Source organism: Grammomys surdaster, unplaced genomic scaffold, assembly GCF_004785775.1.
Source record: "Grammomys surdaster isolate TR1022 unplaced genomic scaffold, NIH_TR_1.0 220, whole genome shotgun sequence".
NCBI classification, from domain to species: domain Eukaryota; kingdom Metazoa; phylum Chordata; class Mammalia; order Rodentia; family Muridae; genus Grammomys; species Grammomys surdaster.
Window position 1 is genome coordinate 2,447,545 of NW_021604665.1, and position 27,545 is coordinate 2,475,089.

Below are 27,545 nucleotides of genomic sequence, written 5' to 3' on the forward strand. Positions count from 1 at the left end.
TGTTTGTTTTAGTTTCAAGCTAATATATAATAAAGACACAGAGAACAATTATCTTAATTAGCTTTGAGGAACAGAACTTAAAACGCTAGAAAAGGCCTGTGTGTTGTAAATGGACTTGCAATATCCCTTGAGATTTCCACTGGATGGATAAAGTTTTGTAGCCTTCCTTTATGTTGTCACCTATGAGTCTTGTTACCCTACCATAAGGGGCACCCAATGTTATAATCCATGCTCATCCAGTCACCGTATTAAATGCAAAGATTCCCGAGCAAATTTCACTCCCCAGGAACAGATGAGCCATGACAACATGAGGCAAAAAATAAAAAATAAAGATAAAAATTACACTGTATAGCTGAAGCCTCACTTAGAAAAAGGGAAAAATAAAAATAAACACGAGAAAACCAAAAGCATCATAAGGAAAATAATATTCTTTCCTGATCTAATCCTTCTAGATTGGGGACTTTGCCTCAGGGAAGAATCATTCAACATGAAACAAACACATCTTCCCTACAAATGGATTTAAATAAAAATAGTACTAAACAACAAAACAAGACCCCGCCCCACACCAAACATCATCAACAGCAAGAAACAAACCAACAAAAAAAACCCACCACCACCACCAACAAAAACCCCTTTCATAGCATCATCAAAATATACACATGTGAATTGTGACTTCTGAATCTTAAAAAAAAAAAAAAAAACAGGAAAAACCATGATGCACTCAGTAACTGATGGCTCTGATCACTGGTCAGTTTTTAGAATTCAAAATCTGAAAACTTTCCTAAGTAGGGGAGGGAGACTTACAGGAAATGAGAGAGGAGGAGGAGGAGAAGGTAGAGGAGGAGGATGAGGAAGAGAACAGGTGAAGGTGCTGGGTTAGAAAGCCAACAGTTACTCAGGAGTCTACACTCAGGAGTCTACACACAGACTCCAATCAGCACCCACAGGCCAGTATTTCCACTGCATTTACACTCACCATGGGGGAGTGGCAGACTCTAATCCTTTCAGCCCAGAAATAATTCAACACAATTAGCGGTACTAGAGGGAAACTAGACACAAAAAACTAACAAGACGCCCAGGGATCAGCATGCCCACTCTAATTACTCGGCCTGCAGAGGCTGTTGTCATCCTTTCCTTTGGAATGCCATGAAATGTTCCAGCATTCTACAACGTATTTTTGAAAAATCATCCAGCATAACAGTTTAAAACCATCCAAATGCAATTTCTCTTCTTTTGACATTAAGTATTTTTCAAGGCCTTGGTGGTTGGAAGGCCAGTAATAAGGAGAGTGATGAAGATAACTCAGCAGTTGCCTGGCTTCATCCTGAAGCAGGTGAGGCACAAAAGCCCTTTACATAATCATCTCATTTAACCCATGACATGACAGAAAGGACTTAGCACTGTCATCCTATTGTTGATGAGGAAATTGAGGTTTACCTAGGAGAGGTTGCCTGCCTCCATTAAGAACTTCCCTTCAGCCTAGGGGATAGCTCCTCATGTGAACACGCTTGTTGCCGAGCCTGGTAACCTGACTTCAATCCTCATGCCCATATAGTGGAAGGAGAGAACCCGCTGCAGCTCTCCATGATCTGGTTCTCACAATCATGTAGTGGCAGGCCCATATATGTACAAATACACATTTAAGAAGAAAAGAAAAAAAATGCCTCTTCAGAAAAGTCTCTTTGCTCTCTCTCTCTTCCTGGCCTTCATGATTCAACCATGATGTCTCATCACCCAGGAGTGATGGACCCCCTCCTCCAAAGGGTCTCTTCCCTGGGACTGCAACAAACCCATCAGTATTCACCACACTTGACTACAAATGTGTTAATAATGTTTCAAAGGAAAACTGCTTCAGAACCAACTCCAGTCTGTTTTCCCCCAGACACTACTCAAGTTGGAGAGAAGTAAGCGGAGTGGGTACTCACTGCTCCCCAGGGGCCGGTTCTCCACTGGTTTCCTCCAAGCACGTGGGTGCGGCTAGGGCTGTCACTCCTGGGGCGGAAGTCCTCGTTTTGAAATGGGTGAGCCAAGCCAGTCCATTGAGGGCACGGTGACATGGAGCAGTCCTGCTCAGTCTCTGGGATATAATCTGGGTCACACTCACTCCGATCAATCACCTGGTCGCTGTAGTTGACACACACCACTTGTCGGGTTGCCTTACCTTGCCCACAAGTCACGGAACACTATGTTGAATATTTAGAAAAAAAGAGGGGACTATCATTTGGGAGTCAGAGTTATGTTTTTGAGTATATGTTTCTTCAGGTGGCTGAATATTTTCCTAGGTGCCCAGCTAAAAGTCTTAGAATCAGCCTTGACTGCGTTCTTCTATTTCCATCTGATATCTCTCGCCAGAATTGATGTCATAGTTATCAGCTGGGCTCTTCTGCTTAGGACTTGACATACCCCACATACCTGTTGTTTAGTAGTGACAAAGTACCACCCATTACCACTTAACTCATGCACCCATCTGATGACTTCCCAGCTCACTTAAAACAATATCCGAACTCCTTGTTGATTTGCTAGGCCTTTGATTGCAGAGCCTCTGGCTCCTGCCTTAGATGCTCTTTCGTTCTTGAAATACTGTACTTAAAGATTATTGATCAAGCCAAGAACCACTCATCTCGGGGCCATTCTGTGAATGCAGTTGCTGTGGCACCACACAGCTTCAAACTCTTCTCCCCCCTCCCCCCCCCCGCACCCTTGCTTCATGCAGTAAAGTGAGATTATTTGTCATTTGTTGAGTACCTATTTTCTGCTAAGCATCCAATGTATAATCTCAATCACACCAAAAATGTCTTAAAATAGGTATTCATCCTGGTCATTTTTTTAAAATTTAACTTTATTTGCTTATTCAGTTGTGTGTGTGTGCGTGTGTGTGTGTGTGTGTGTGTGCAGGCCTGAGGAGAATGACCAGCATTGTCCTTCTATAATTCCTTGTCTCTTTCCCTTGGGACAGTGTCTCACTAAACCATAGACTCTTGGTTTTCAGCTAGGCTGGCTAACCAGCAAGCTCTGGGGATCCTTTGAAATCTGTTTATCTCTGCTCCCCGGCACTGAGTTACCAGCATGCCTGCCATGCCCAGCTTTTTATGTGAGTGCCAGGAATGTAAACTCAGGTCCTGCTGGCACAGAGAGAGCTCTTACCCATTGAACCATATCCTAGGCCCATTCTTCTTTTTAGAGCAGAGAAAAAAACCGTGGCTCAAAGAGTTTAAATTGCTCTGAATCAGGTAATCAATAAATGACTAGGTCTGAGTTTCTCTGGAGCTCTTTGATTCCCTGTCTCACACATATATTTTGAAATGTCCTGCAATTTTAATCTTATTTTTCCACAGCCTCCCTGTTCACCTAACCTAAGCTACTTCCTGGATTGTGGGAGTGTTGAAGGGCTGACTTCAGAAGTTGCCTGAAGAGAAGGTTCATCTGCTTTTTAAAAAGTCCACACAGATGGTGCTTGTTTCCCTAGAAGACAGGGCCCACAGCACTGTGAGAGGTCCCATGGCACTCCTTGAAGGGAACCAAGGTACACATCTGCCTTTGAAAGATGACAGGATGCATGAGCAATCAGACTCAAAGTCAGAGAACCCTCAGCCTGCTTCCCCTCCTTGCCGCTATTGGGGCTCTGTAAGTCATTTGCAACTGATATGCTTCTGCAGACTGAGATTGCAATCAGCCCAGCAGGACAGGTACTGATTCACACACTATTTTAAAATATTCATTCCTTGGACATTTGACTAAGATTTCCTTCATACTTATATATACATATATGTGAAACAGGATAATTTAAGTCTCACGCCCAAACTCTGAGATATTATCTATTCATAATATGGATCCTCCAACTCCTTATTCCCGGTCCATCTTCCAATCCCACCCAACCCTACAAAATCCACGCTTACAGAGCTCCAGTCCAGAGCCTTCCACTGTCCACAGGGTGTCACAGAACACTCTTCCTTGGCTACTGGTTTAGGCAAAGTAGCACAGGCACTCTCCTCAGCCACAGAACCGTCCTCATCCCGGCAGCTGACGTATCTCATCCGGGTACCTTTTCCACAAGTGGCTGAGCACTGGATGTGGGAGTGAAAGGACACAGACATGTCATTTGAGATGGATTCCTAGTGTTTTTCACTTAGCCCAGTTTCTTATCAGATATTAAGCCCCTTTCTAATAGTCAGGTCAGAGAATATCTGTCTCTGCACAACTCCCCACTTTCCCCCAGTCCGTTTCTTACTGGAGTCCAAGACCCAAATCGCCATTGGGTTCTGGGTACACTGTGTGCATTTCTCCTTGGTTCCAGGGACAGTATGGAAGGGTGACAAGATGGTAATTCACAGTCCTGGACATGAAAGGAGAAAACATTTACCTTCCAGGCAGCATATGTTCATCGAGACACAGTCATGGTAAGAGAGCACGCCACACCAAGAAGTCTAAATACTCTTATTTCTGTCTGTTTCTACAAACCCCATGGCCTTGCTTAACCTCTGACCTCTCTCAGGCCCAGTGGCTTCAGAGGCAGAGAGGGATATGATCTGAATCCTTTTCTGGATGCCTTAACACAGAGCAGGGTCCCCTTAATGATCAGTAAAGCCCTGTTTAGTCACCTGTTTATAGGAGAGGAGAAGAAACACTGGGAAGGGGTGTGTCTGTCTGGAAAGAGCAGGATAACATTTAAAAATTATTAACTGTTAATGTTTAAATATCCTCAAGGCTAAATTGTGTTCTCACACTTCAGGTAGTTTCCTAATCAAAATTTGCTAATCCTAAACTTGTTTTCCCAGGGGGCACCTAAAGATAACACCCGGGGCCCTGAAGGTCAGCCTTTGATAAAAAAGGAATTTTCTGTAGGCCAACAGTAGGAATTCACATAATGCCCCTCAATCACTCGGAGAACATTGCTGTAGTGAACTCAGTTGTCTGTGGGTGGATACCAGTCTCTTATTTACAGAGTGGAAAACAAAAGAACACACCTGTTTATAATCAGTCCCAGCCTCAGCAGCTGCCCACAGCTCCTTGGTTTGATACATAGTTATCAAGGGCCCAGGAGTCAGCTGACTCGGTGCAGAAGTGCTGGGGCCTGAGACTGAAGGTCACTGATGCTTGGTCTGAAGGTCACTCACTGATGCTTGTTCACCTTCAAACTTTACATATGGCATAACTTTATATACAGTGTGAAAATTCTACTACCTGGCTCCATACCTAGCTTTTTCCTTTGCCTGTGCTCCAAAGAGAGTCCAAGGGGACTTTTGCAAAAAGTAAACAATTTATCCATAGGCTTTGACTGTGGGAGCCTATGGATTAATGAACACTATAGAATGAGAAAAATCCCATTGCAATTGCTAAGGGAATTACTAAGTTTTCACCTTATGTAAAGATATTTTCTTAAGACTAACTACTGCGTGTGTGTGTGTGTGTGTGTGTGTGTGTGTGTGTGTGTGTATGTATAGGCCAGGGGTTGATATTGGCATATTGGCTGTCTTTCTTAAGCACTTGGTACCTTAGAGACAGGGTCTCTCACACAATGTGAAGCTCACTGATTAGCTAAGCTTGCTGGCCCATGAGTTCCAGGGAGATACACCCATTTCTCCCTCCTACTTTAGGGTTACAGACAAACCCCTGTGCCCAGCTTTAATACCAGTACTGGGAAACTGAACTCAAGTTCTCACGCTTGTGCAGAAAAATATTTTTCCCAACTGAGAGTATTCCCTGTTATTTTGAATATTTTAATAAAATTATAAAAATAAAGTTTATACAGGTATACTACTTATTAGGTTAATTGATAAGCAGCAATAATATGATGAACATCATTAAATTCACCCTTCATGATTCTTTATCCATAAATGACAGGTAGTAAAGTGCACCCAACTGAGGGTGCCCAGCTTGGAGGCAGTCAATTGGCTGCATAAGGCTTAAATCTATCTTTAGTAGTTATCAAACCTGTTATGCAAACTCAAACCTTCTGTTGATGTAAATGATACCAAGATCACACACAGAACAGTGAGCTTGTGAAGCACTGTATTCTCACGAGGGGAAAAACTGTGTGTGTGTGTGTGTGTGTGTGTGTATGTGTGTGTGAGTGTATGTGTGTTTATGTGTGTGTGTATGTGTGTGTGTGAGTGTATGTGTGTGTATATGTGAGTGTATTTGTGTATATGTGTGTGTATGTGTGTGTATGTGTGTGTAAGTGTGTATGTGTGTATGTGTGTGTGTGTGTGTATGTGTGTATGTGTGTGTGTATGTTTATATATACAAGCAGAAATTACAGATATGTGTAGTTCTGTGCACACTTAGACATTTTACTGAGTTACATGATATATAGCAAAAATTTTACCAATGACATTAATACCTACAATTATCTCAGAATTCATATAGCCAATTAATTCTAATAATAGACTTATATTGACTTTTTTGTTGAACTTTTGAACCTATTGCCAAAGGATGACTATAATTGCTGAAAAAGATAGTTGAATTGTGTCACTGAATTATATAGAGTGTGTGGGAGTTTAGGAGGTAAGGGTAGGGATATATCTGAGTGGGTAGAATCCTTGCTAGCATGTATGAAACCCTAGGTTCAATACACAGGACTTGCTTAAACCAGGACGACACATGTTGGGAAGCTCACAACTCAAGAAGTAGATGGTAAGAGGATCAGAAATTAAAAATTGTTCTTAGCTACAAAGAGCGAAGCCAGCCTGGGCTGCCTGAGACCTTACGCTACTGAAGAAAAAATCCTTTCCAGAATCAAATAATCATTTTCAAATATTCCCCTCCGGGTATTATTCATAGTAAACTGACTACAAATTGCTAAAGTCTCTCTGTCACCTTCTGAATTCAAAAACAGTGGTCAAAACAGTAAATGAAGCTGTAAGTTACAGCACCTGCTGGCATCTGTGTTGCGTGCTCTGTCCCCACGCCGGTTGCCAAGCTATGCACTTGACCTTGTTAACAGAGCTGAGGAGACACCACAGCTGCATACAGGTGTCAGTGACCTTCTGAGAGCACAGGTTACTGCAATAAATAGTAACTTTCTAAGCGGTGAGTGGTGAGGCTCTAAGCTGTCCTCCTCCCCAGTACTTTGCAGTTTTAAGAGCAGTCTGTAGCTCACAAGACCCTGTGAAGTTTGCTGTGAGGTCTTAAGAGTTGCTCCGAACTAGCTCGAGTGGCACACACTTCTTGCATTTAAACCTGAACTCCTGGAGGAATCTTCAAATAAAGTATATAAGATTTCTACATTCAAGATAAAACCAGCTAATACTTGCTATTCGAGAAGAATGAAGCACAAATACTTAAAAGAACTTAAAAAAGACAAACCCAGATAAAAAGAAGTTAGATTCTAGATGGGGAAGAAAATAAGAAGTAATTCCCAGATAATGTTATATCCTGGCTATTCTGCCTGTGGATTTTCCTATAGGAACGTTTCCGTTTTGTCTGAACCAGTGAGATTTTGGCCCTTTACAGCCCAAACCCAGTACCTGAGTTGAAACAGGAGACTCACCTGCGTGTCGGTTGGCCTAGTTGCTGCATTACAGTCATTGTCATCGACCACTGACATATAAGTCCCCATGATGCACTTCACTGCCCTTAGCTGGTATCCCTGTCCACAAGTGACACTGCACTGGGGGAATGAAATAAAACAAAATGTCACCAAACTCTTTCTTTCACATATACAACCCCATAATATTCTTTTCTATAAGAGAAAAGTTCTCCTGTCACAGTAGACCTCAGGGCTGGCACCCAGAGATTAGGTAAACTATGTACTCTTGCTTCACATAATTCACACTGGTCAATTGTTATTATGACATTTAGAATTCTTTCTGTCTGCTACTGGAATTAAACTTGTAAGGGTTTAGCTCCTTGATCATGAGCTCCAGAAGGAAGAGGAGCATGTCTCCATAACTGTCAGGTCTTTCACACTCTACCTGCTAGAGTATCCTGGTTAACACAGGTATTTTGTACACCTCTGTGATCTTTGACTTCTGGGAAATAGTTCCCAGAAAATAATTGAAAGTTGTGTCAATATTTCTGCATAGGATGCTTTTTGCAGAGTTATTAGAAGGAGACAAGATACTGGAAAGCATCTACATATATAATAGCCAAAAGTTAGGTAAGTATATCAGAGATCAATACAGTGGCTGCAAGGCACTCTGTCAGAGTTACAGGCAAAGGAAAGGGATGGGGGTGGGGGTGTTATGGGTAAGACAGCAGAAGATGTTGAAAGAATCCATTCCTACAGTGAAAAAGTCACTAACCCAGCAACAATAGATATAAGTCAACTGTTAATTGGAGTTTTAATGATAATAACTTTACAATTTTCAGTAAGTAGACAAGTACTTAATGAAGAAAGAAGATGAAAAATTGGGTAACAAAGGATCATGACAATTCCTACTCTTCCAACCATACTGTATGTTCATCTCAATGGACATGAAACATTGTTTCAAGGTAGGCCACCAGTGTGGCCACACAACAAGCATCAGTCATCGATTAGATAATGTGGGACGTATCTTCTCTGACCACAATGAAATGGGACAGTAGCAAAAGCAAACCTGGAAAGTTTATCCATGTGTGGGAACTGATAAATTCCCTGCATGAATTAAACAAGCAGTATGTCAGAGAACAAATCGCTGAGGTATTAGAATATACTCTGGGGAGAAATATGAAAGAAGCAGAAGAGAACTGGAGAGACACGGTGAAATCAGGGTGCACAGGGAAATGCATTATGGCAAATGGCTACATATAAATTAATTAGAAAGACTTCAAAACAGTAGACTTACTAGCAATAGGAGCTTATGTTCAAGTTGTGGAGGGTAAGCTATAGCACTGGCAATAGCCTGTAGTGCTGGGGTGGTAGTGGTGATGTCTATGGGCCCCTTTGGCCAATGCCTCAAAAAGATGTAACTGATTCCTGCTATGGGTTTTTTTGTTTTGTTTTTGTTTTTGTTTTTTTTTTTCGAGACAGGGTTTCTCTGTATAGCCCAGGCTCTCCTGGAACTCACTCTGTAGACCAGGCTGGCCTCAGAAATCCGCCTGCCTCTGCCTCCCAAGTGCTGGGATTAAAGGCGTGCGCCACCACCGCCCGGCTTGCTATGGGGTTTTTAACTTGGTAGCATTTGGTGGCTAATTGGGATATTGTCCCCTATTATGTGCTGACTTTAAGTTCAGTTGTCTTCAATGAAGTGACACTGGGTATAGCAATCACACTCCGAGTCATTCTCGGTACTCAGGAGTAGATGACCAACACAAATCAGACTGAATGGTTTTTAGTGACTCTTTGGCCACTAAAGGAAAGTACATGAACTTGGGTGGGTAGGAAGATAGGGAAGATTTGTGAGGAGGTGAAGGACAGAAAATAACATGAGAAAAAAATGTACTATATAAAATTTTCAAAGAATGAATTAAAAGAAATAAAAAATAAACTAAATGTTTACCTTAAAGAACAAAAGGAAGAACAAGCTAAACCCCAAAGAAGAGGAAAGTAAGTAATAAATACCACAGTAGACTTGAACAAATTACAGAATAAAACAAAAAACCAGAGGTCAGGATGTGTGGCTTGTGGGAAAACACATGACTGGCATACCTGAGGGCCTAGGTTCAATCCCCACTACCAAAAGACAGAGAAGAAATAAATATATGAATATATCTACACAAAGAGAGTGATTCAATAATAAAAAATTTCCAATTGAGTCCAAGTGAATGCTGCTAAAAATTTAAAGAAATGTTAACATCAGTTCTTTTCAAACATTCCCAAAATATTGAGGAGGGATCATTTTTTACAAGGTCAGCACCTAAATATGCAAGAACCAAATATCTTGTCTCTTATTAAAAACATTGCAAAAAACATTCAAGGCAAGAATATTGAGACAACTTTCAGTTATTTCTTGAGAATTTATCCTGTAGAGCCAGTGATATCAATATCAAAAGTGTGTGTGTGTGTTGAGGGGGGAATATGAACAAATGTCTCTTGTAAATAAAGATACAAAATCTTTCAAGAAAATACTAGCAATTAAACCCTGTAACAATATGGGTTGTAGTCATGTGGGACTTAGCCCAGGAATACAAGGCTGACTTGCAATTAAAAAAAAAATTAATGAAATGTATCATATAAGTAGCTAAAACAGAAAGAAAGAAGTTCCTAAAAAGACTTATAATTATGTCAACTGAAAAAAAAGTCACTTGGCAAAATTAAAACAAACAAACAAGCAAACAAACAACCTTTTCGTGCAAATGCATCCAAAAAAGTGATGGGCCCTTCCTCTACATGGAAAACTACCCATCTGCATGCTTCCCACACAGAGGGGAAAGGCTTTCTTCTCTGAGTCAGGAACCTGAAAAGGATGTCTCCTGTAACCTTCACTATTCTGAGCACACTGGAGGTATAGCTGGAGACAAAGCAGGGAGAGATAAAAGTCAGACTGGAAAGAGAAGGCAAGCCTATCCTATCTGTAGGTGTTATCCCAACAAACACAGACATCCCGAAGAATCTGCAGAGAAACCACCATAGTTAACACTCAAAACCAGCAGTTTCTGAACACCCAATGAAATAAAAATAATAAAAAATGATGATGATGATTATGATGAATTAGATGTGTTTCTACAAATCATCAGAAATAACCAAAAGGGAAATTAAGAAAGTAAGTTCATTTATGATAATATCCCAAAGAATAAAATCATCAGGAAAAAAAATGTAATCATAAATGTGAAAGACTTCTATGATAAAATCTCTAAAGGAGTGACGAAATTAAAGGGCTTAAATAAACTGAAAGATATTTATTTACTGCAATAAGGCAAAAAAAAGTAAGTCAATATTCCCCAAAGAGATTTAGAGTCCATTCAAACCCAGTGAAAAAAATCACACAGCATTTGTGAGGTGTGAATACAGACTGGTTCATACAAAAGGAGGTTTTATACAAAATGGGAAGAGATTCCAAGCACCCACAAATAAAAAAAAAAGAATACAGTTGGAGGACTCATATTTTCCAATCTCAAAACTTTTGAAAGGAATTGAAATGGTTTCATGCTGGTATCAGGACAGGTAGTCAGACTAGTAGGGCAGAGTTCCAAGTCCAGGAACAAACTTTTACGTTTATGCTCTGGTGATTTTTGACAGGTATGCCAATACTCTTAACAAAGAAGGAAAGTATCTTCAACAAATAGTACAGGGATAGTTGTTTACCCACACATATGAAGCCAGATTTCCATCTCATATGTGTGTCTCTGTGTGTGTGTGTGTGTGTGTGTGTAAAATTAACAATGCATCGGCTGCCTAAAACCAATAGCTCCAACTATTTTTAACTCTAAAAATAAAAAGGGCATTTGAGCTATTGGATTTGCCATTGATTTGTTCACTATGATATTATAAACAAAGACAACAAAAGAACAAATAAATTACACTCTGCCTGAATGAAAAACATCTGTCCACCAAAAGACATGATCGACAGTTTAAAAAAAAGTAACAAATGAGAGAGAAAAAGTATTCGTAAGTGATATATCTGATTTTTAAGAATCGATACCCAGGACACATACAGAACTCAAATAACATCAACAGCCTCTTGACCTTTAAACACCTGGGTGAGACTAGGAACAGGAAGGGTACTGGGAAGATCGTGGGAAAAGTGGAAAAAGGTACATTTTAAAGTGATTGATAGGTTTGCTTGATTCCTTTGGGATGAGATGGGGGGGAGTGGTAGAAGAGTTCTATGTAGCTCAGGCTGGCCTTGAACTGTCTATGTCATCAGGGTTGACTCTGAATTTGTGATCCTCCTGCCTCCATCTCCTGAATACTGAAATGATAGGGATATGCCAGCATTCCTAGTGTATGCATCATGCCTGGTACTAGGGATGAACCCAGGACTTGTTTCATGCTAGGAGAACACTCTGCCTACAGAGCCACAGCCCAGATCAGATAGGGTCCATTCTAATCTTTTTAAATGCACAAGAAGTTTGACTAGACATTCCTCCAAAGAAGATATTCAAATGGTGACAAACACATGGCTGATTGACCAACATCTTTTTCTATTAGGGACATATGAGCAGAAACCATAGCGAGACAGCACTTTACACTCAGTGGAAGGGCTACAGTTTCAAACGGAAGATAGTAACTGTTGACAATGATATGAAAGAAACTTTCCATCAGTATATTTTATTTGGTGATTTCTATCAATGGAGTGGATACTTGAATATTTAAATAAGTATTTGATTCACATTTATGTTGCATTTCTTGAGAATATTGGTTTGATCTTGACATTTGTGTTTTTCTTTTTATTTAAAAGTAGCATTTTCATATGTATCAAAAGGTTTTAAGTAAGTGATTGCTTAAATTAAGACATTACAAATGAGTGTGAATTAAAATTTTGAAACATTACCAATCCAAATTTTACAAGCCATAGATTCAAATCTGATTAAAATCATTTCCATGGTTGTAAAACAAAAGAAATTGTATATTGCTTATATATTGCTGGGAGGGATGGAAAATGGTACAGTCTCTGGAGAAAGCCACTTGGAAGTTAAAAACCTAAACACAGAGTTACTATGGGAGCCAGCAATTCTATCCCTGGGTAGCAGAGTCCAAATAAGTGTCATTGGGCACTAAAATAAATACTTTTTCATTTATGCCAGCAAAATTCATAGTCGTCAAAGTGTGGGGAGAACCCAAATATCTATTTTAGACACTCATCCACACAATGGGGTAGGATTCAGAAGTTGACAGGAAGCAGTATCAGATGAAGATGAGTGTGAGAAGCTTTGTGTAGTGTAAATGAAGCCAGCCACAGAGGATGCGTGTTACACACAGCCGCCCATGCTTATGATAAGTCCAGCTTATGCAAATCCACAGACTCCAAATGCAAACTAGGGGGTTGCCAGAGGCTAGAGAAGAGGGGGATGGGAAATAATAGCTGAATGTGTACAGGGTTTCTTTTGGGGTGCTGGAAATAGTCTGAAAGTAGATTGAGGTCATAAAACATGGATACACTAAATAACATCAATTTGTTTAAGATAGTCAATTTTATGTCCTGTGTGTTTCTATTCAATTAAATATACAGGTAGATTACAATTCCAATGCAAGGTTTAAAAATGTTTGTTCGTTTGATTGTTTGTTTAAAGTGTTGTGCTCAGTCAGCAGTGTGTTTGATTTTTTTTTCTCTTTGCTAACACATATTTTGGAAACTTTTTATGAGTATTTTTGACTCTTTAATAATATCTTAGATATAGTGTTTGCCTAAGTTGCATGATCAGTTAGAGAAAGGCCAGATCCCTTGTAAGAGAGATGGGCAAAAGATGGATGAGAAACTGTCTGTCAGTTACAACTGTGATATGCAGTCACATATCTACTTGACAGTGAGCCCAAGGTATGCTTACGGCCTCTCATTAGTCAGGAAATGCTATAGATATTTAGACAAATAAGAAACACTGTTTGAGAGGATAAAGGGGCTTTCTTTATTTAGACATGATTTGCCACTGGACTGGGGTGTTCTCTGGGGCAGAAGATTCTAGCAGAAAAGTGTCAGTATGGGGGTCTGAAAATGGCTCAGTGGGCAAAGCTGCTTGCTTCCAAGATGAAGACTTGAGTTGAGTCCTTAGGACCCACATGGTGGAGGGAGGAACCAGCTCTGTAGCTTGTCCTTTAGCCTCCACTTGTACATGACAGACAGACAGACAGACAGCTCTCTCTCTCTCTCTCTCTCTCTGTTTCTCTCTGTCTCTCTCACTTTCCCTCCCTCCCTTTCTCTCTCCCTCCCTCCCCCTCTCTCTCCTTTCTTTCTTTCTCTCTCTCCTCTCTCTCTAACACTCCCCCCACTAAGTGTTAAAAAATATAATAAGACAAATTTTAAAAACACTATCAGTAAGGACAAGGAAGCCGGAGACACAGTTGTAAAGCTGCCTGTGTATTGCACTAAAGTTTAGAGATGACAGAGGCTAAGGAACAGGAGTGGCCGTGGCTGGTCAGGGCGGAGGGAGTCATTCTTCAACAGATTGCATAAGTGACAGCAGACAGCTGTTCCACTTCTACTGGGAACTTGGAGTGCTGCTTAAATAGTACACAGCACTCTCTTGCTTCTATATTAGGAAAGACTAGATTCCAAGAGCAAACTGGGCCCAGGGGACGTGCACTCTCTCCTTTAGAAATGGTAGATGTGGAACCCATTATACACTAGAAGACTAGGAAAAGATTCTCAACCCGACGATTATGTTGCTGGACCCCTTTGATCTGACTACATTTGAAGAATCTCACTTATTTATGAGAGGTGAGTTTTGGATTCCCTCTTGCTGGCAGCCAAACTATTCCTTCCAAAGCTCAGCCCAGACCCTCTAGTCCAAATCAGCTGGCAGGCAGGATCACATACCCACAGAGACTCACTCCAGGGAGGATTACATCTGCCAGATGCCACGTCTGTTGTGAATTTGTTTAAATACTTGTGCACAGTTTAGAACAGGGTGAAAACCTGCACGTGGAGTTGTAACTAGAGTAATCAGCTCCAGCAGGGCAAGGTAACCCTGGAAGCATTACAGGACAGCAGGAGTCCCATGTGCTGGACCTGGAGCTGCTGAAGTACAGTGCAGGCCAAGTCACACTGCAGTAAAACCCCACCACTGGAATGCCCCTCTCCAGATAAGGGGGGAAAGAATGCAGTTAAGAATCTTATCATTCAAAATACCTGTCCCCAGGGACCCGCCTGCCAGGCTGCACACTCTGGCTGCTGACACATCTGCGTAGGCTCCGGCTTGGCCTCAGGGTCACACATTCTATCGCTTAATCGATCTTCGCCAAACTGACACCAGACCTGGCGGTGCTTATGCCCTTTCCCACAGGTGACCAAGCACTGGAATGAGAAGCAGAGGCCATCAGGGTTGCTTGTGATCAATGTGCTGGAGCCTGTGGGGGCTGTTCTCTGATGAGAGCAGGTGGCCTCTTCTCACCTCCGGCCCCTCCCCACTGCCGAGCAGCAAGGAGCAAATACCTCCATTGCTCTTCGCTTCCTTTCATCCTGTTCTCTTTCTCCTTTCCCTCTTTCTTTTTATCCTGGCACAGCCTCTTGAAGCCCAGGCTGGTCTCCAACTCACCATGTAGCTGAGGGTCACTGAATACTCCGATCCTCTCTGCCCAGCTCCTCTCTTTGTAGGCGTGCCCACTGAGTCTGAGTTATATGCTGTTGGGCATCCAACCCAGGGCTTTGTGCGTGTGAGGCAAGTGCTCCTCCAACTGAGCCACATCCTCAATCCCCTCTTCCAGGGTTCTTATTCGATTTCATTATGAAATTCTCAAGCATACATATCATTATGCTTCACCCATATTTGCTCCCACTAGCTGCCCCCTATTCTTTTCACTCTTTTCTCCTTCTTCTCCTTTTCCCAAATCATTTTCTCTTATTCCCTTTGTATTTGAGGTCTTATGGCCAGATTCAAACACAGAAAAACAGAGTACCATGCTCTGAGAAACAAACAGTAGTCAGGATTTTCCATCACAGAGGTTCAGTGTGAAGAATTAAAAGCCCCATCAACTTGTATGCCTCTATGACCAAGTCACAGTGTCTCTGAGCCTCAATATTTACATCTATAAAATAGGGATGACAATAATTCTGACCTAGAGAAACTAAAGTGTCTAGCACATACAGTATTCATGTATGACATTCTCAAAAAAGAAAAAAAAGTTAAGTATAATCATCATTATTATTTGGGTTCATTTTGGAAAAATTAAAAAATAACTAAGGAGCACAAAAGACAAAGTAAAATAATCAAATGTTTTTTTTTCAACTGTTTACTCTTTTCTTTCCAGTCTCTGAGTGGTAGCTAAGTGTTGGGACATTCAAGCTGCACGTCCAGTATTTATTCAAGTACCTGCTTAGTCAGGGCTTGCTATAAAACTTTCCTCTCCTTTATTTTTTAGACAAAGGTCTCATGTGTCTCTGGCTAAGCCTTAAATTCATTACAGTACACACAGCCAAGGGTGGTCTTGAATTCCTGATCTCCTAAGAGTAGGAATAGAGACATGTACCCCTACATCTGGCTTTGTTAATAACTGGACATTAAAGTATTAGATACCTAAATGTGAAACCTCTATCTTCAATCATATTTTTTAAAAAGCAAGGATTTAGTACTTAACCTACTGGGAAAGCACCAAGTTTGTTGATTGTGTGTCCACAAATCAGACACAAATAAGGATGCATGCCGATACTTGACCATTCCAGCAGCATTAGGGGTATTTTGTTCAGATTTGACACCTGAAATACACAGCTAACATTCCACTCACATGGGGAGAGATAAGGGTGTGTGTGTGTAGGAGCTGTGGTTGTAGCACCATTGCTTCTGCACATTTCTGACTTGTCCAGTTAATAATGGAAGTCTATTCCTCAACCACTTGCATTCCCTGAAGGAGGTGATGTGAGGATCCCTCTTGCCGAGATTCTCACTGGGCTGTAACAGTGTTGAGCTACATTAATAGTAAAGATGAATACTGTATCCAAAGATTCAAAGACAGGGCACAAATGAGATTGCCTTGGGCTTCATAAGGCAAGAGGTGAGAAGTCATTATTCTGGAATACTCAGCCTGGGCTTCCCCCTAACCAAGTGCTCCCGCATGACTGGATGTGTAAGCCCGGTGGTCTAATCTCTTATTTCAAAGACGAGGAAAATGGAAATCCTCTTTGTTGGATTTATGCCTAAACTATTTTAACCTCACACTTAATTAAGCCTCAATTTCCAGCCAACGATTTATAGGTCTAAGTGGGGGAAGGGAACAACCACTCCGTCAGAGTCAGCAGCAGAAGCTAGTGGGCTGTGAGATCCAGCCAAACCCCTAGTGATGCTGAGGTCCCAGGCAGACTAAAGGGTTTCAATCATAATGTAAACGGAGAATCAGAGTCATTGTTTCCTAAGGGTCGGGGTGTGAGATGGAAGAACCATACAGTAGTCTACACCTCTGCCAGACACTGGGGAATCCAGAATCATCTGAGCTAAGCTAGGAACCAGAGCTTCCCTTTCTCACCTCTGACCAGTCTCCTGTTTTCCAATGGGGACAGGAGAATTCATTGCATCTCTGTACAACGACTTTCTCCTGGTGTGTGCATTTGCTGTCATCTAGGACGTCGTTACGAGTGTTGACACAAATTGCTCTTCTTCTCTGGGTACCGCCATCACAGCTTTTAGAACACTATGATCATTTTAAAAAAGAAAGGAAAAGAAAAGAAAATAGGGTATTTCTGAATTCCTTATAAAGAATGCTTAAAATCATGGCTATGCTATATCTTTCAACCCTTAAGAAATACATGCCCTATCATAGCCAATTCTAGTTGTTATTTAGGGATTTTATTTTCAATGCTAATTATTAGGTTTATATTGATGTCAATATTATCTCACTGACAAATTGAGACTAAAATTGAAATCTAAAAAAAAAAAAGATTGGCTGATTAGTTGTACCATTAACAGTTTTCTGTATATTATATTCAAGTGAGACAATACAAATTAAGCTTTGGAGCCTTCCTTTCAGAGCTTGACTTAGCCAGGCAGTGTAAATCAATCGCAGATCTCTTCTCCATGCAGTTTAAATGGGTTTTCCTAACACAATCCCAGAAGAAGCCACGATCAGCTCATCAGACTTGGTATCCAAGACTCAGATGAGAGGCAACTTACATCGGTCCAGGCTGAATAGCGCCATCCACCTGTGCTGCACTCCCCTGAGCATTTCTCCTGGTTGCTTGGTCTGGGTTGACTGCTACAAAAACTGTCATCCACCTTCTCCGTCTTCCCGTCCACCCTGCTGTATTTGGCACAGTGGATGTCTAACGTACGGTACCCCAAACCACACTGGGCACTGCATTCGCTCTTGCTGGCAACGTGCCACCTAAAGGTAAATAAGGTGAAAACCCAACATTTGTGTTAAATACAAGGGTCACATCCAACCAGTAGGAAAGCTGAGGTCTTTCCCTCTTAACCAAATATGATGAAAGCTCAAAGTCACAGCCAGATACAATCCAACTTCAAGCCAATGTATCCATGTAATTTTCATGGCTGCCAATGTTCATGGAAGTCACAGAACCATAGCCAGAAATCTACCTCTGTGAATAATCTCTCGGTATAGTTAGTCTGAAATTCAAGCAGCAGAAAGAAAAAGAAAAACAAACAAACAAACAAACAAACTGGAACTCAGCAAAGCAAGAACAACAACTTTTATATGAAGCATTTCATTTGGCTCCTTAGGCCCGCTCTTTGAAAACTCATCCGTGGGAATGCTCCGTTTTTATTTGTCTGTGCTTGCAAGTGGTCAGTGACTGATGATAATACAGGCATGAATAATATGGAATATAATTTAAAAAAATAAAGTGTCCTTATTATACACTATGCACATTATTGCTGTTGTTGTTGTTCTGGAATAAAGACTACATTTGGGGAGTGGGACATCAGTTCAGCATCAGGATCAATAAGAGATCCTGTCTCAAAGGAACAAAGCAGAGAGTGATGGAACAGAACGACTGACCTCCTCCAGCTTCTGGGTAGCAGGTGCACACCCTTGCACATGTATTTGTACACTCTACACACACACACACACACACACACGGCTGGAAATTTCTTAAAGACAGCAGACATTATGTGTGTGTGTGCATGTGTGTATCTGTGTGTAATTGTATGTGTCGGTGTATATGTGACTGTGTGTGTGAACATGTGTGTTGGTGTGTGTGTTTGTATTTATATGTGTGTATCTGTGTATTCGTGTGTGTGCATGTGTGTAGATGTTCATGGTACATGCGGAAGCTACTAAAGGTATTGTTTCTCTGGTGTCTTCTACCTGTTGCTTTAAACACAGTGTGTGTGTGTGTGTGTGTGTTTACCAGGTGTGAAGGTCAGAGTATAGTTCTCATCTTCCACTATGTGGCTCCAGGGATCCAACTCAGGTCATGAAGTTTATCTCTCTGAACTATTTTACTAGTCTTACCTTATTTTCTGAGACAGGCTCTGTCACTGAGACCTGGGAATCTCAGATTTTGCTAGAACCTTCCTCCGCCCCGTGGGTTCCATTCTTCCCCCAGCTTTGAGGTTACACAGCTGCACCATTGCACTTGACATTTTAAATGTGGGCTCTGGAGACTGAGCTCAGGGCCCCGTGCTTGCAGGAGCAGTTTACAAATTAGCTGTCTCCCAAACTCTCATTATACACTTTTAAAATTAGATGTGAAGCCGTAAGCCCTTGCCACCATTATATCTCTGATATTCATAACTGAACCTTCTGACACACAGCAGGTGCACCGTGTATATTAATAACTACTCTTATTTTTCATAGTGCAACAGGAACAGAGTCTGAAGTGCTTGAATTTAAAGCATAAATAAAAAATGTTTAATTCAAAATTTTAAGTTAGCGATCTTGAAATGTATCCGAAAATCTAGAAAAAGATAATTTCCTTCTAACCTCCAGGGGATTTTATTTCCCATTGTTAATTCCCTTCATCTCAGCAGTTGGGTGGTGTGCCACTTCTCAGTTCTAACAGTTCACTCATACACACCTGTGTAGGGGAGGAGTTGGGAAAGAAGAGGAACTCAAGCCAACACCCTTACCAAGGAATTTCTAAGTAATGTCCAAAAGTAGGTCAGAGTTGACCACTGTCAGGGAAAGTGGGCTGTGATTTTCCATTACACAGAAATAGCGTCAGGGAGATTTTGTTCTAACACAATAAACGAGGGCTTATAAACTCACGCTTTATCTCATCCTGTCACAGGCCAGCTGGGGCAAACTGTCACTTCCTACAGGAAGTGAGGCAAAAAAGAAAAAAAAATGAATTCGTTCCACAGAGGCATCTGGAACTTTCATCTGCACTTTGATTTTTGGCTACCTTCTCATGCCTCCATGGTCACTTCCCTTACCATCTGGGGAAAGGAGGGAGATGTTCTGACAAGAAAGCACTTTGCAGTTCAGGCTGCCAAAGTCACTTCCCTATCATCCCATAATCCCCAGGGGCCAAGCAGAGATCTCCAAGAAGAATCTATAAAAACAAGTGAACTCTAAATGATACCTAATTTGTTCTATATTCTTTCTGGACAGTGGCCTGTTCTTCAGTATGGTGTGCTTATAATTCATTCTATGGGAAATAAAATGCTATTATTATATTTAACTATTTTATTTCAGGATAGTATCTTCTAGTCAGGTGTATATGTGTATCTCAGTACTTGGGAGGTGGGAGCCGAAGAGCTGTGACCTTAAAGCCAGCTTGAGCTACAGAGAGAGCTCCTGCCTCAGAAATCCGAAGACTGGGAATATAATGGCAGAGCCCTGCCCAGTAGGCAAAAAGTGCTGTGTTCAGCCACCAACATTTAAAAAGTAAAATAAAACCTGTGTTTTAATAGGTTAATAAGTAAGAATAAGATAAATGTGTTACATGTGTAGGGTGGATATGAGGGCTGGATTAAATGGTTTTGAGAACTCCCAGAAGAACTGGATTTCTACACTGTACACCTTTAGAGCTTCGCAATGTTCACCAGTATCATGAACTTCCATATGAAGAAGACAACATTTTGGAGGGCTTCTCAAATACACAGGCTAAGAGTTGCTTCATCTGACTAGTGATCCCATAAACATGCCTGGGAGAAACTACTTTGGAGTCTGACCAACCAGTTACCATTCCCTCTCTGTTTGCTCAGTTGTGCTCACAGCTGATTGGCCAGATTTCAGCATTAGTTTTGATTAAACGGATTGACCGATGGACAAAACGGACAGTGCATCTTCCTTAGGCTTGGTTTGTGACTCCGCATATTTTTAGCAGGGACCTTTAATCTTCTCAACAGTCAGTAAAAAGTCAGTAGTGAAAGATGCGTCTAAGCACTGACTGAAAGACACAGTCTTTAGCTGACTACAGGCACAAGCCATAAGCTTGCCCCTTTGTGTGGCTCTAAAGCTAACCCTGAACTCTTTCTGCCCTCTGCTTTTGACTTCCTCCACACTCGATCTGCTACCTCTATGAGAAAACAGGGATGAAGTCCCCTCTCCTCCTTATCTGCAATCAGAACTGCTTTGGTCATTCAGCTCTGTGCTTCCGGCTCTTGTCCCCACTTGGCCTCTGCAGAGTTTCCAAAAAACAAAATGTTTTAAAAAGTTGATTCTAAACAGGGAATTTAGAGAATAATAACACACTGACCTCACTATTGATCCAAATAAAAAAATTCAGACGGAAACTTTATCTGGTATTATGACAAGAATATAAACAAAAAATCAGAGTATGTGCTATTTAATCAGCAAATATTGGGTATGAATTGAAGCTTTCAAGCTTATTAGCATAGAGAGCCTGAGTTGATCACTAGGTGGGAGGTTAAATGGGACAAGGTAGAGAGTAGCATTTAACACCTGTGGAGGATATGCAATAAATTAGCCATTATGATGATGATGATGACGACTATGCTATCCTTGGCATTTGACTCTCCAGGCAACTTCTATTTTTGCTTCCTTCCCTTGTGTAGTGCTGGAGAGCAGACCCCAGGCCTTGTCCATGTTTGTTCAGGCTGCATCCTAGGCCTTTGGTTTTTGAGAGACAAGGTCTTACATTGTAGCTTAGGCCGGCTTCAAACTCTCAATCTTCCTGCCCCTATTTCCCTACTTTCCTCACAGACTATTAAGTGATTGTGCTGAGTTTTAGCTCACTTTAAAAATCAGCCAAAGAGGAAGCAGCATCCTTATGATACTCTGTGTAACCTAAGGTGACACTTTTCTGAGTTGAGGCTATCTTCTCCTGTACTGGCTTTTAGCATCTGTGTGAACATTATGCTTAACAGTGTCTACTGCTGGAGAAACCAGAACTGTCGCATCCTGAATTATGACTCGTCTTGAGATTGCTCAAAGAGAAAAGTATTTGGTTTTTGAAGTAACAGTACAAACATTAATTCCTCTTTGAAAAGGATATTTGCTGGATAAGCTTGAAATAGGATTATTGAATATTATTTGTTTGCTTTTTACACATTCTGTTTCTTGAAATGCTTTTTACAGACTCGTTGGTTTAATGTTTGAGGTAGCAGACCTACAGAAACTGCAAGTATCATTCAGGATGTGACTAGCCCCAGTCGGAGTCAGACAGTGGAGTCCCAGTGTAGACGAATGAATGAAGCAGGACACACACTGGTAGAGATTAATTTCTCATATATGGGATTGCAGAATGGGGTGCATGACTATCATTCTTCAGCATTAACAAAGTAAGAATGGAAGCAGCTTTCTTCCAGAGCTGAAGTACACAACCTCTCCCATCGGATGGGCCACATTTAAGCCTCAGCTGTTAGGTTAGACAGTGTGATCTGAAGCAATCTACTTAGCAACAGTCAGTTTTAATATTTTTATGTATAAAATAATGATACAATCTATGCTGTAGTTGTAGTGGTTTGAATAAGAATGGCCCCTGTAGGCTCATCTATTTGAATGTCATCAGGGAGCAGGACTATTTGAGAAGGATTAGAAGTCGTGGCCTTGGTGGAGCAAGTGTGGCCTTTTTGGAAGAACGGTGTCACTGGGATGTTCAAAAAGTCATACCAGCCCCGTACCACACACATATACCTAAGTATCAGAGTATAGCTTTTAGCTCCATGCCTACCTTCAGCCATGCTCCCTGCCGTGAAGATAATGGACTAAGCCTCTGAAACTGTAAGCAAGCCCCAATTAAAAGCTTTCTTTGATAAGAATTGCCTTGGTCATGGTGTCTCTTCATAGCTATAGCACAATGACTAAGACAGTAGTAGTATCTGAAAAAATTCATAGTCTATTAATTATATTAATAGAATCATAAAACCTATCCTATTACTGTGGGGATATTATATATAGCTGTCAAAAACAGTTCTCAGTTTAGTGATACCCTATCTTAAAATGTAGAGAGAAAGCTGGGGTTAACTCAACGGCAGGACACTAGCCTAACATGTATAATTGTCTAGGTTCCATGTCCACTTCTGTGAAAGCCAAAGAAAAACCCGGATCTTAGGGACGGCTTACTCTACCATAATTACTTGGAAAATGGTAGGAGATGTAGTGATGGCTGGATTTAAAGTGATCTGAGAATGCCATCTTCCTTAGCTTGTTAACCTTGCATCTCAAGAAAGCTGTGCAAGAATTCAGTGACTCTTCAGCCTAATTTCCCATCAAAGGACTACTTAATTCTAACTTAGCTAGTGTAACTCAATTGAGTGAAGCAAATAGGTTTATATGATACTACCTAAAATAAAGCACTGCCAAGTGTTTCCTTTCCTTTCCTTTTTATTTTTTTTTAAAAAACTTTTTAACATCTTACTTTTTACAGCGACTTTTGTTCATACTTACTGGCAAGCCACTGAGAAACCCAGTGACAATAGCCTCAGAAAAGGTGTGGCAGGGTGGAAAGAACCTCAGGCCAGGGCTGGGAGATCTATGATGCACATGTCACTGCTGCCCCTCTGACTCCTGGGACAGAACACTGTTCATTGATCATGGCACTGTTTTCCTCTCAGACACATAAGAAGACCTTATAATCTGTACTCCTGCACCAGGTAGCTAACACTATGAGGACCTGGCACCATAGTGTGGAACTTCCAAATGCTTCTGTCTTTACTCTGCTCCTTGTGAATGGAGAGACCTTATCGCATTCCTGTGCTAGTCTATGCTAATAATCTCACAGACTTGGCATACAGATTGTACAATACAGCCCTCCTGCTGTTGGACATTTATACAGTCACCCTCTCAGGCAATAGAAGCACTCTAGAATTTTCCATTCCTTCAATATTTCTTCCATCAGATGACATACCTTTCTTAAACACAGAATTATGTAAATACCTAGATAGTCATATTTGCATTTCCTTCTCATTTCCTCCATGCCTCTACATTAATAACATATTCTCTCTCTGTCTTTCTCTCTGTCTGTCTCTCTCTTTGCCTCTCTCTGTTTCTGTCTCTGTCTCTCTGTCTCTCTCTGTCTGATGTGTTTGCTATATGTGGACACTGAAATGTTTGTGCACTTAAGAATTCTGCACGGTGTCTGCTCTGGATGGAAAGGGAACACCATGAGGATTCTTACATAATGTCTGACTTGGTGGTATGGCCAAAAGCTCATCAATAGGTTGTGAAGATCAAGTTGTTTTCTGACAAGTGCTCTGCTCTGTTAACTATTTTTAATTCTTAGGAGAACAAGAAATCCAGAGTTATAGATCTCGACTAAATGGTTTAAAACTGGCTGGAGTTTGTGTGAGGAAAACACTGGAAGGCTAGAAAAAGACTGGCAACTCTTGTCTCCATCACATCCCCCACAGAGACTCCCCTCAAGCCCACTTGAAAGATACAAGGAAAACAGAGGCCGCACCTCAAGTCACAGTCTGTGCCGCACGCTTCAGTGACAGGTCCTGGCTGGGGCAGCCGGTCACATCTTTGATCAGAAACGGTTAGCTGATCAGACTCCCTGGTGCAAACAAGTTTTCGTCTCCGCTCCCCTAAGCAAAGAGTAGGGACATTATGCCGAGGAAATAACCTGCTCTAAATAACTGAGATCAAGGACTCTCCTACACTTACTATCAAAGGCTAGATAGTAAGTACTTTCAATTTCCTTGGCCATATGATCTCTGCCACACTTCTTAATTCTACCAGGACAGGACAAAACCTGTCCCATAGACAGATTGTTAACAAATTGATGTATCCAGCCTCTAATAAAACTGTAGTAATAAAAAGAGGGTGGGGGATGAATTTGATCCTATTGCTATAGTTTGCTAACCCTAACTTAACAAAAGGAAACAAAACTAATACAAATTATGGCCAGTAAAGCTAAATGATGGAAAATTAAAGTGGCAGTATTGATTCTGTGTGGTTTCACACATACATTCAAACTTCTTAGGGGAAAATGCAGTGTGACCTGGCATGACCTGAATCTTTTAAAGGTCAACGTGACAACTGAAACAACCAGAAAGGTCTGAGTAAAAGAGATGAGAAGATGCATGCAGTTAGAAGGTTTGCAGATTGTACGTACATAGCTGTTCTTTTAAAAAAAATTAGTAAATCAGTAAATAAATGAAACAGAGCCCCCTCACTCCCCACCCCCCATCCTCAAACCCATAGAGGCAGAAACTCTTGAGCAGATACCTTGGCAGGGCTTGCTGCATGCTTGCCACGGCCCATGACTGTTCCAGTAAAATTGTTGAGGTTTGTCCTCAATTGGAATATTGAATGAGTACCGCACATCTGGGTTATACAATTTTCCCACGGACAACACCTGTAATGTGTGGAGAGGTTGGGGAGAAGTCTGCTGGCCTGCAGTGCCAAGAGGAGAGAGAGAGCCACTGGCCACCAGCCGAGTGTTTACCTGAAGGAGAAGTTCTTCCTCGATCCGGTCCGTACAGTTCAGTCTTTCCACCACATTGTCAGATCCGCTGTACTCAATGACGGCACTTCCCACTCGGACCTCCCTTTTAGACATGGAGACAACAAAGTCTCCATTTAGCAGGAATTCACCTTTACTGTTTGATAAAGCTGCAGACAGGAAAAGAGAATTGGGTGAGGTGCTGCCAGTGACCAGCTGTATTGAAAAATAAATAAATGAATAAATGAATAAATAAATAAATAAATAAGAACACCCTGATTGGCAGGCAGGTTTCTGGCAGAAGAGAAGACTTGATGCTTGTCAGCCAGGACATGATTCCACAGTCTTGGTTTCCATGTGACCTTGGGTGATCAATCCTTCTTGGTCTCAGTTTCTTTATTTATAGAGATAAAGAAAACCACCTACCTACTATGCTTTCTACATAAACTAAGAGAAATATGATATAGAAGTCCTCAGTAGCCTGAAGTTAATCATACAACAGCAACAGTTGCAGGATTATAGACAGAGGCTGAAGTATTAAGATCTGATATACACATATGCCACTATATCAGACAACAGCAAAAGAAGAAAAACCTTATATTTTAGTGGGCTAAATTCCCCATTTCTCACTCTGGCCTCAAACTTGCAACATCGCCCCAGCCTTTGCCTCCTGAGTGGTGGAGATCAAGGCAGTAGCCACAATGCCTGGTATAATCAGAAATTCTCTCTAAAATGACTGCATTTCAATTTGCCATTGAACTGAGTCCTAAGAACACAAAACCTTCAACCACCTGGTTTGACTGGGCAACTTATGTCAAAATATCTCTGTGGATCACTTTACTTTCCATTACAACAGCCAGGGCACGATCGAAATTAAAACATAATTTGGTTAGATAGGAGGGAGATATTTTCAAGTTTTTAGATTAATTTTCTAAAGATGAAAATCTCAGTGTGGGGTAGCAAGGTGGCTCAGCAGGTAAAGACACCTACTGCCAAGCCTTACAAACTGAGTTCAATCCCCAGGACCTGCATAGAAGGAGAAAACTTGTTCCCTCAAGTTGTCCTCTGACCTTCCTATACACACAGTAACACATGCATATCACTTCAATCAAATAAATAAAATGTTAAAAACGTATATTTTTTAAAACCTGATAAGATCAATTTTCTTTAACACTTGTCATACAATTTTGGCTGCATTATAAGCCTGTCTTCTACACCTGTATCCCGTTCCCACATGGCCAGCCATTCCACTTGTAACAAGCAGCTTGTAATGTACTACTTACCACACCTCTGTGAGACTGCTCTGTTACACATGTCACACATTGGTAGATACGGATGTACAAACAAGAAAAGTATGATTTAACCAATCAGTAACTTCATTTACCAAGGCCAGCCAGCTTCTAACCAGCTTCTAATCTGTCTCCACAGCTTGTGAGACACGAAAATTGTCCAAGAAGAGAGCCAGCAAACATTTGTCAAGTAGGCAAATTCACTCACTCATTCATTCTTTCTCTTGTTTACAAATAGAACCGAGATATGGTTAGGCTAAGCTCTTTAACACTGTGGCGTGTTTTGTTACCCTGTAGGAACCTTTTCATACAGTTAAAACCACTTTACAGTTCACCTCTATAAACCCTAAGATCCCAACCCTTAGTAGGCCAGCGAAAGATGCTGCTAAGATGAACGAGTGACTGAAGCTGACACCCTGGAGAGGAGAACAGAGCACTTCCATCCTGATGCTTATTTCCCTATCTGGTTCAAACCTCAGAAAACCCCACCTTACTTACTCTTAGCTCTGGATGCTGACGACCAGCCAGCCAAGTGAGATGTGTGTTTCCAATGGGTCACAGAGAAATGTGATTGTTCCCTTGGCACCACAGGGTGGTTCCAAAGCAGGTCACTTGTACATGATAGCATGATGTGTGGTCAACACCGTCATAAGTCACATGCTAGCTATCCCAAACAGGGCAGTGAAATGTCATGTGCCAGAGTTATAAATTGAACATCAATCTGGCTTTGTTTGCAAAGAACATGGTGTCTTCTGTTTTAAGCCTCAAGTCTCTTCCCATGGCTTCAGCTGCTTCTCTTGCTTCTAACAGAACTGAGGGAGAAGGCCACTCCTCACTACCTGTTTCTTATGCCAGTTAGTAGTGAGTGCACAATGAGAGAAGACCTCAAATGATGTAAAACCCTTCTCATGATTTGTTCCTATAAATGGTATGCCCGCACACTTCTGTAAAGGTATTAATAAAGTGAAACTCTGGCTTTCTCTTGTACTGCATGGCT

At 41.2% G+C, this 27,545-nt stretch overlaps 1 protein-coding gene across 1 annotated transcript in view; it reads right to left on the minus strand.

The window, feature by feature from the left end:
• Adamts9 (ADAM metallopeptidase with thrombospondin type 1 motif 9) overlaps positions 1 to 27,545 on the minus strand; it is a 171,965-nt gene that overhangs the window by 84,324 nt on the left and 60,096 nt on the right. The window contains exons 16-25 of the mRNA XM_028773009.1: positions 25,263 to 25,429; positions 25,043 to 25,172; positions 24,273 to 24,399; positions 17,617 to 17,827; positions 16,973 to 17,137; positions 14,646 to 14,810; positions 7,490 to 7,609; positions 4,229 to 4,333; positions 3,897 to 4,064; positions 1,926 to 2,183 (exon numbers count right to left, since the gene is read on the minus strand). Coding sequence (XP_028628842.1) covers positions 1,926 to 2,183; positions 3,897 to 4,064; positions 4,229 to 4,333; positions 7,490 to 7,609; positions 14,646 to 14,810; positions 16,973 to 17,137; positions 17,617 to 17,827; positions 24,273 to 24,399; positions 25,043 to 25,172; positions 25,263 to 25,429 — 1,616 coding nt within the window. The remainder of the gene's footprint in view (positions 1 to 1,925; positions 2,184 to 3,896; positions 4,065 to 4,228; positions 4,334 to 7,489; positions 7,610 to 14,645; positions 14,811 to 16,972; positions 17,138 to 17,616; positions 17,828 to 24,272; positions 24,400 to 25,042; positions 25,173 to 25,262; positions 25,430 to 27,545) is intronic.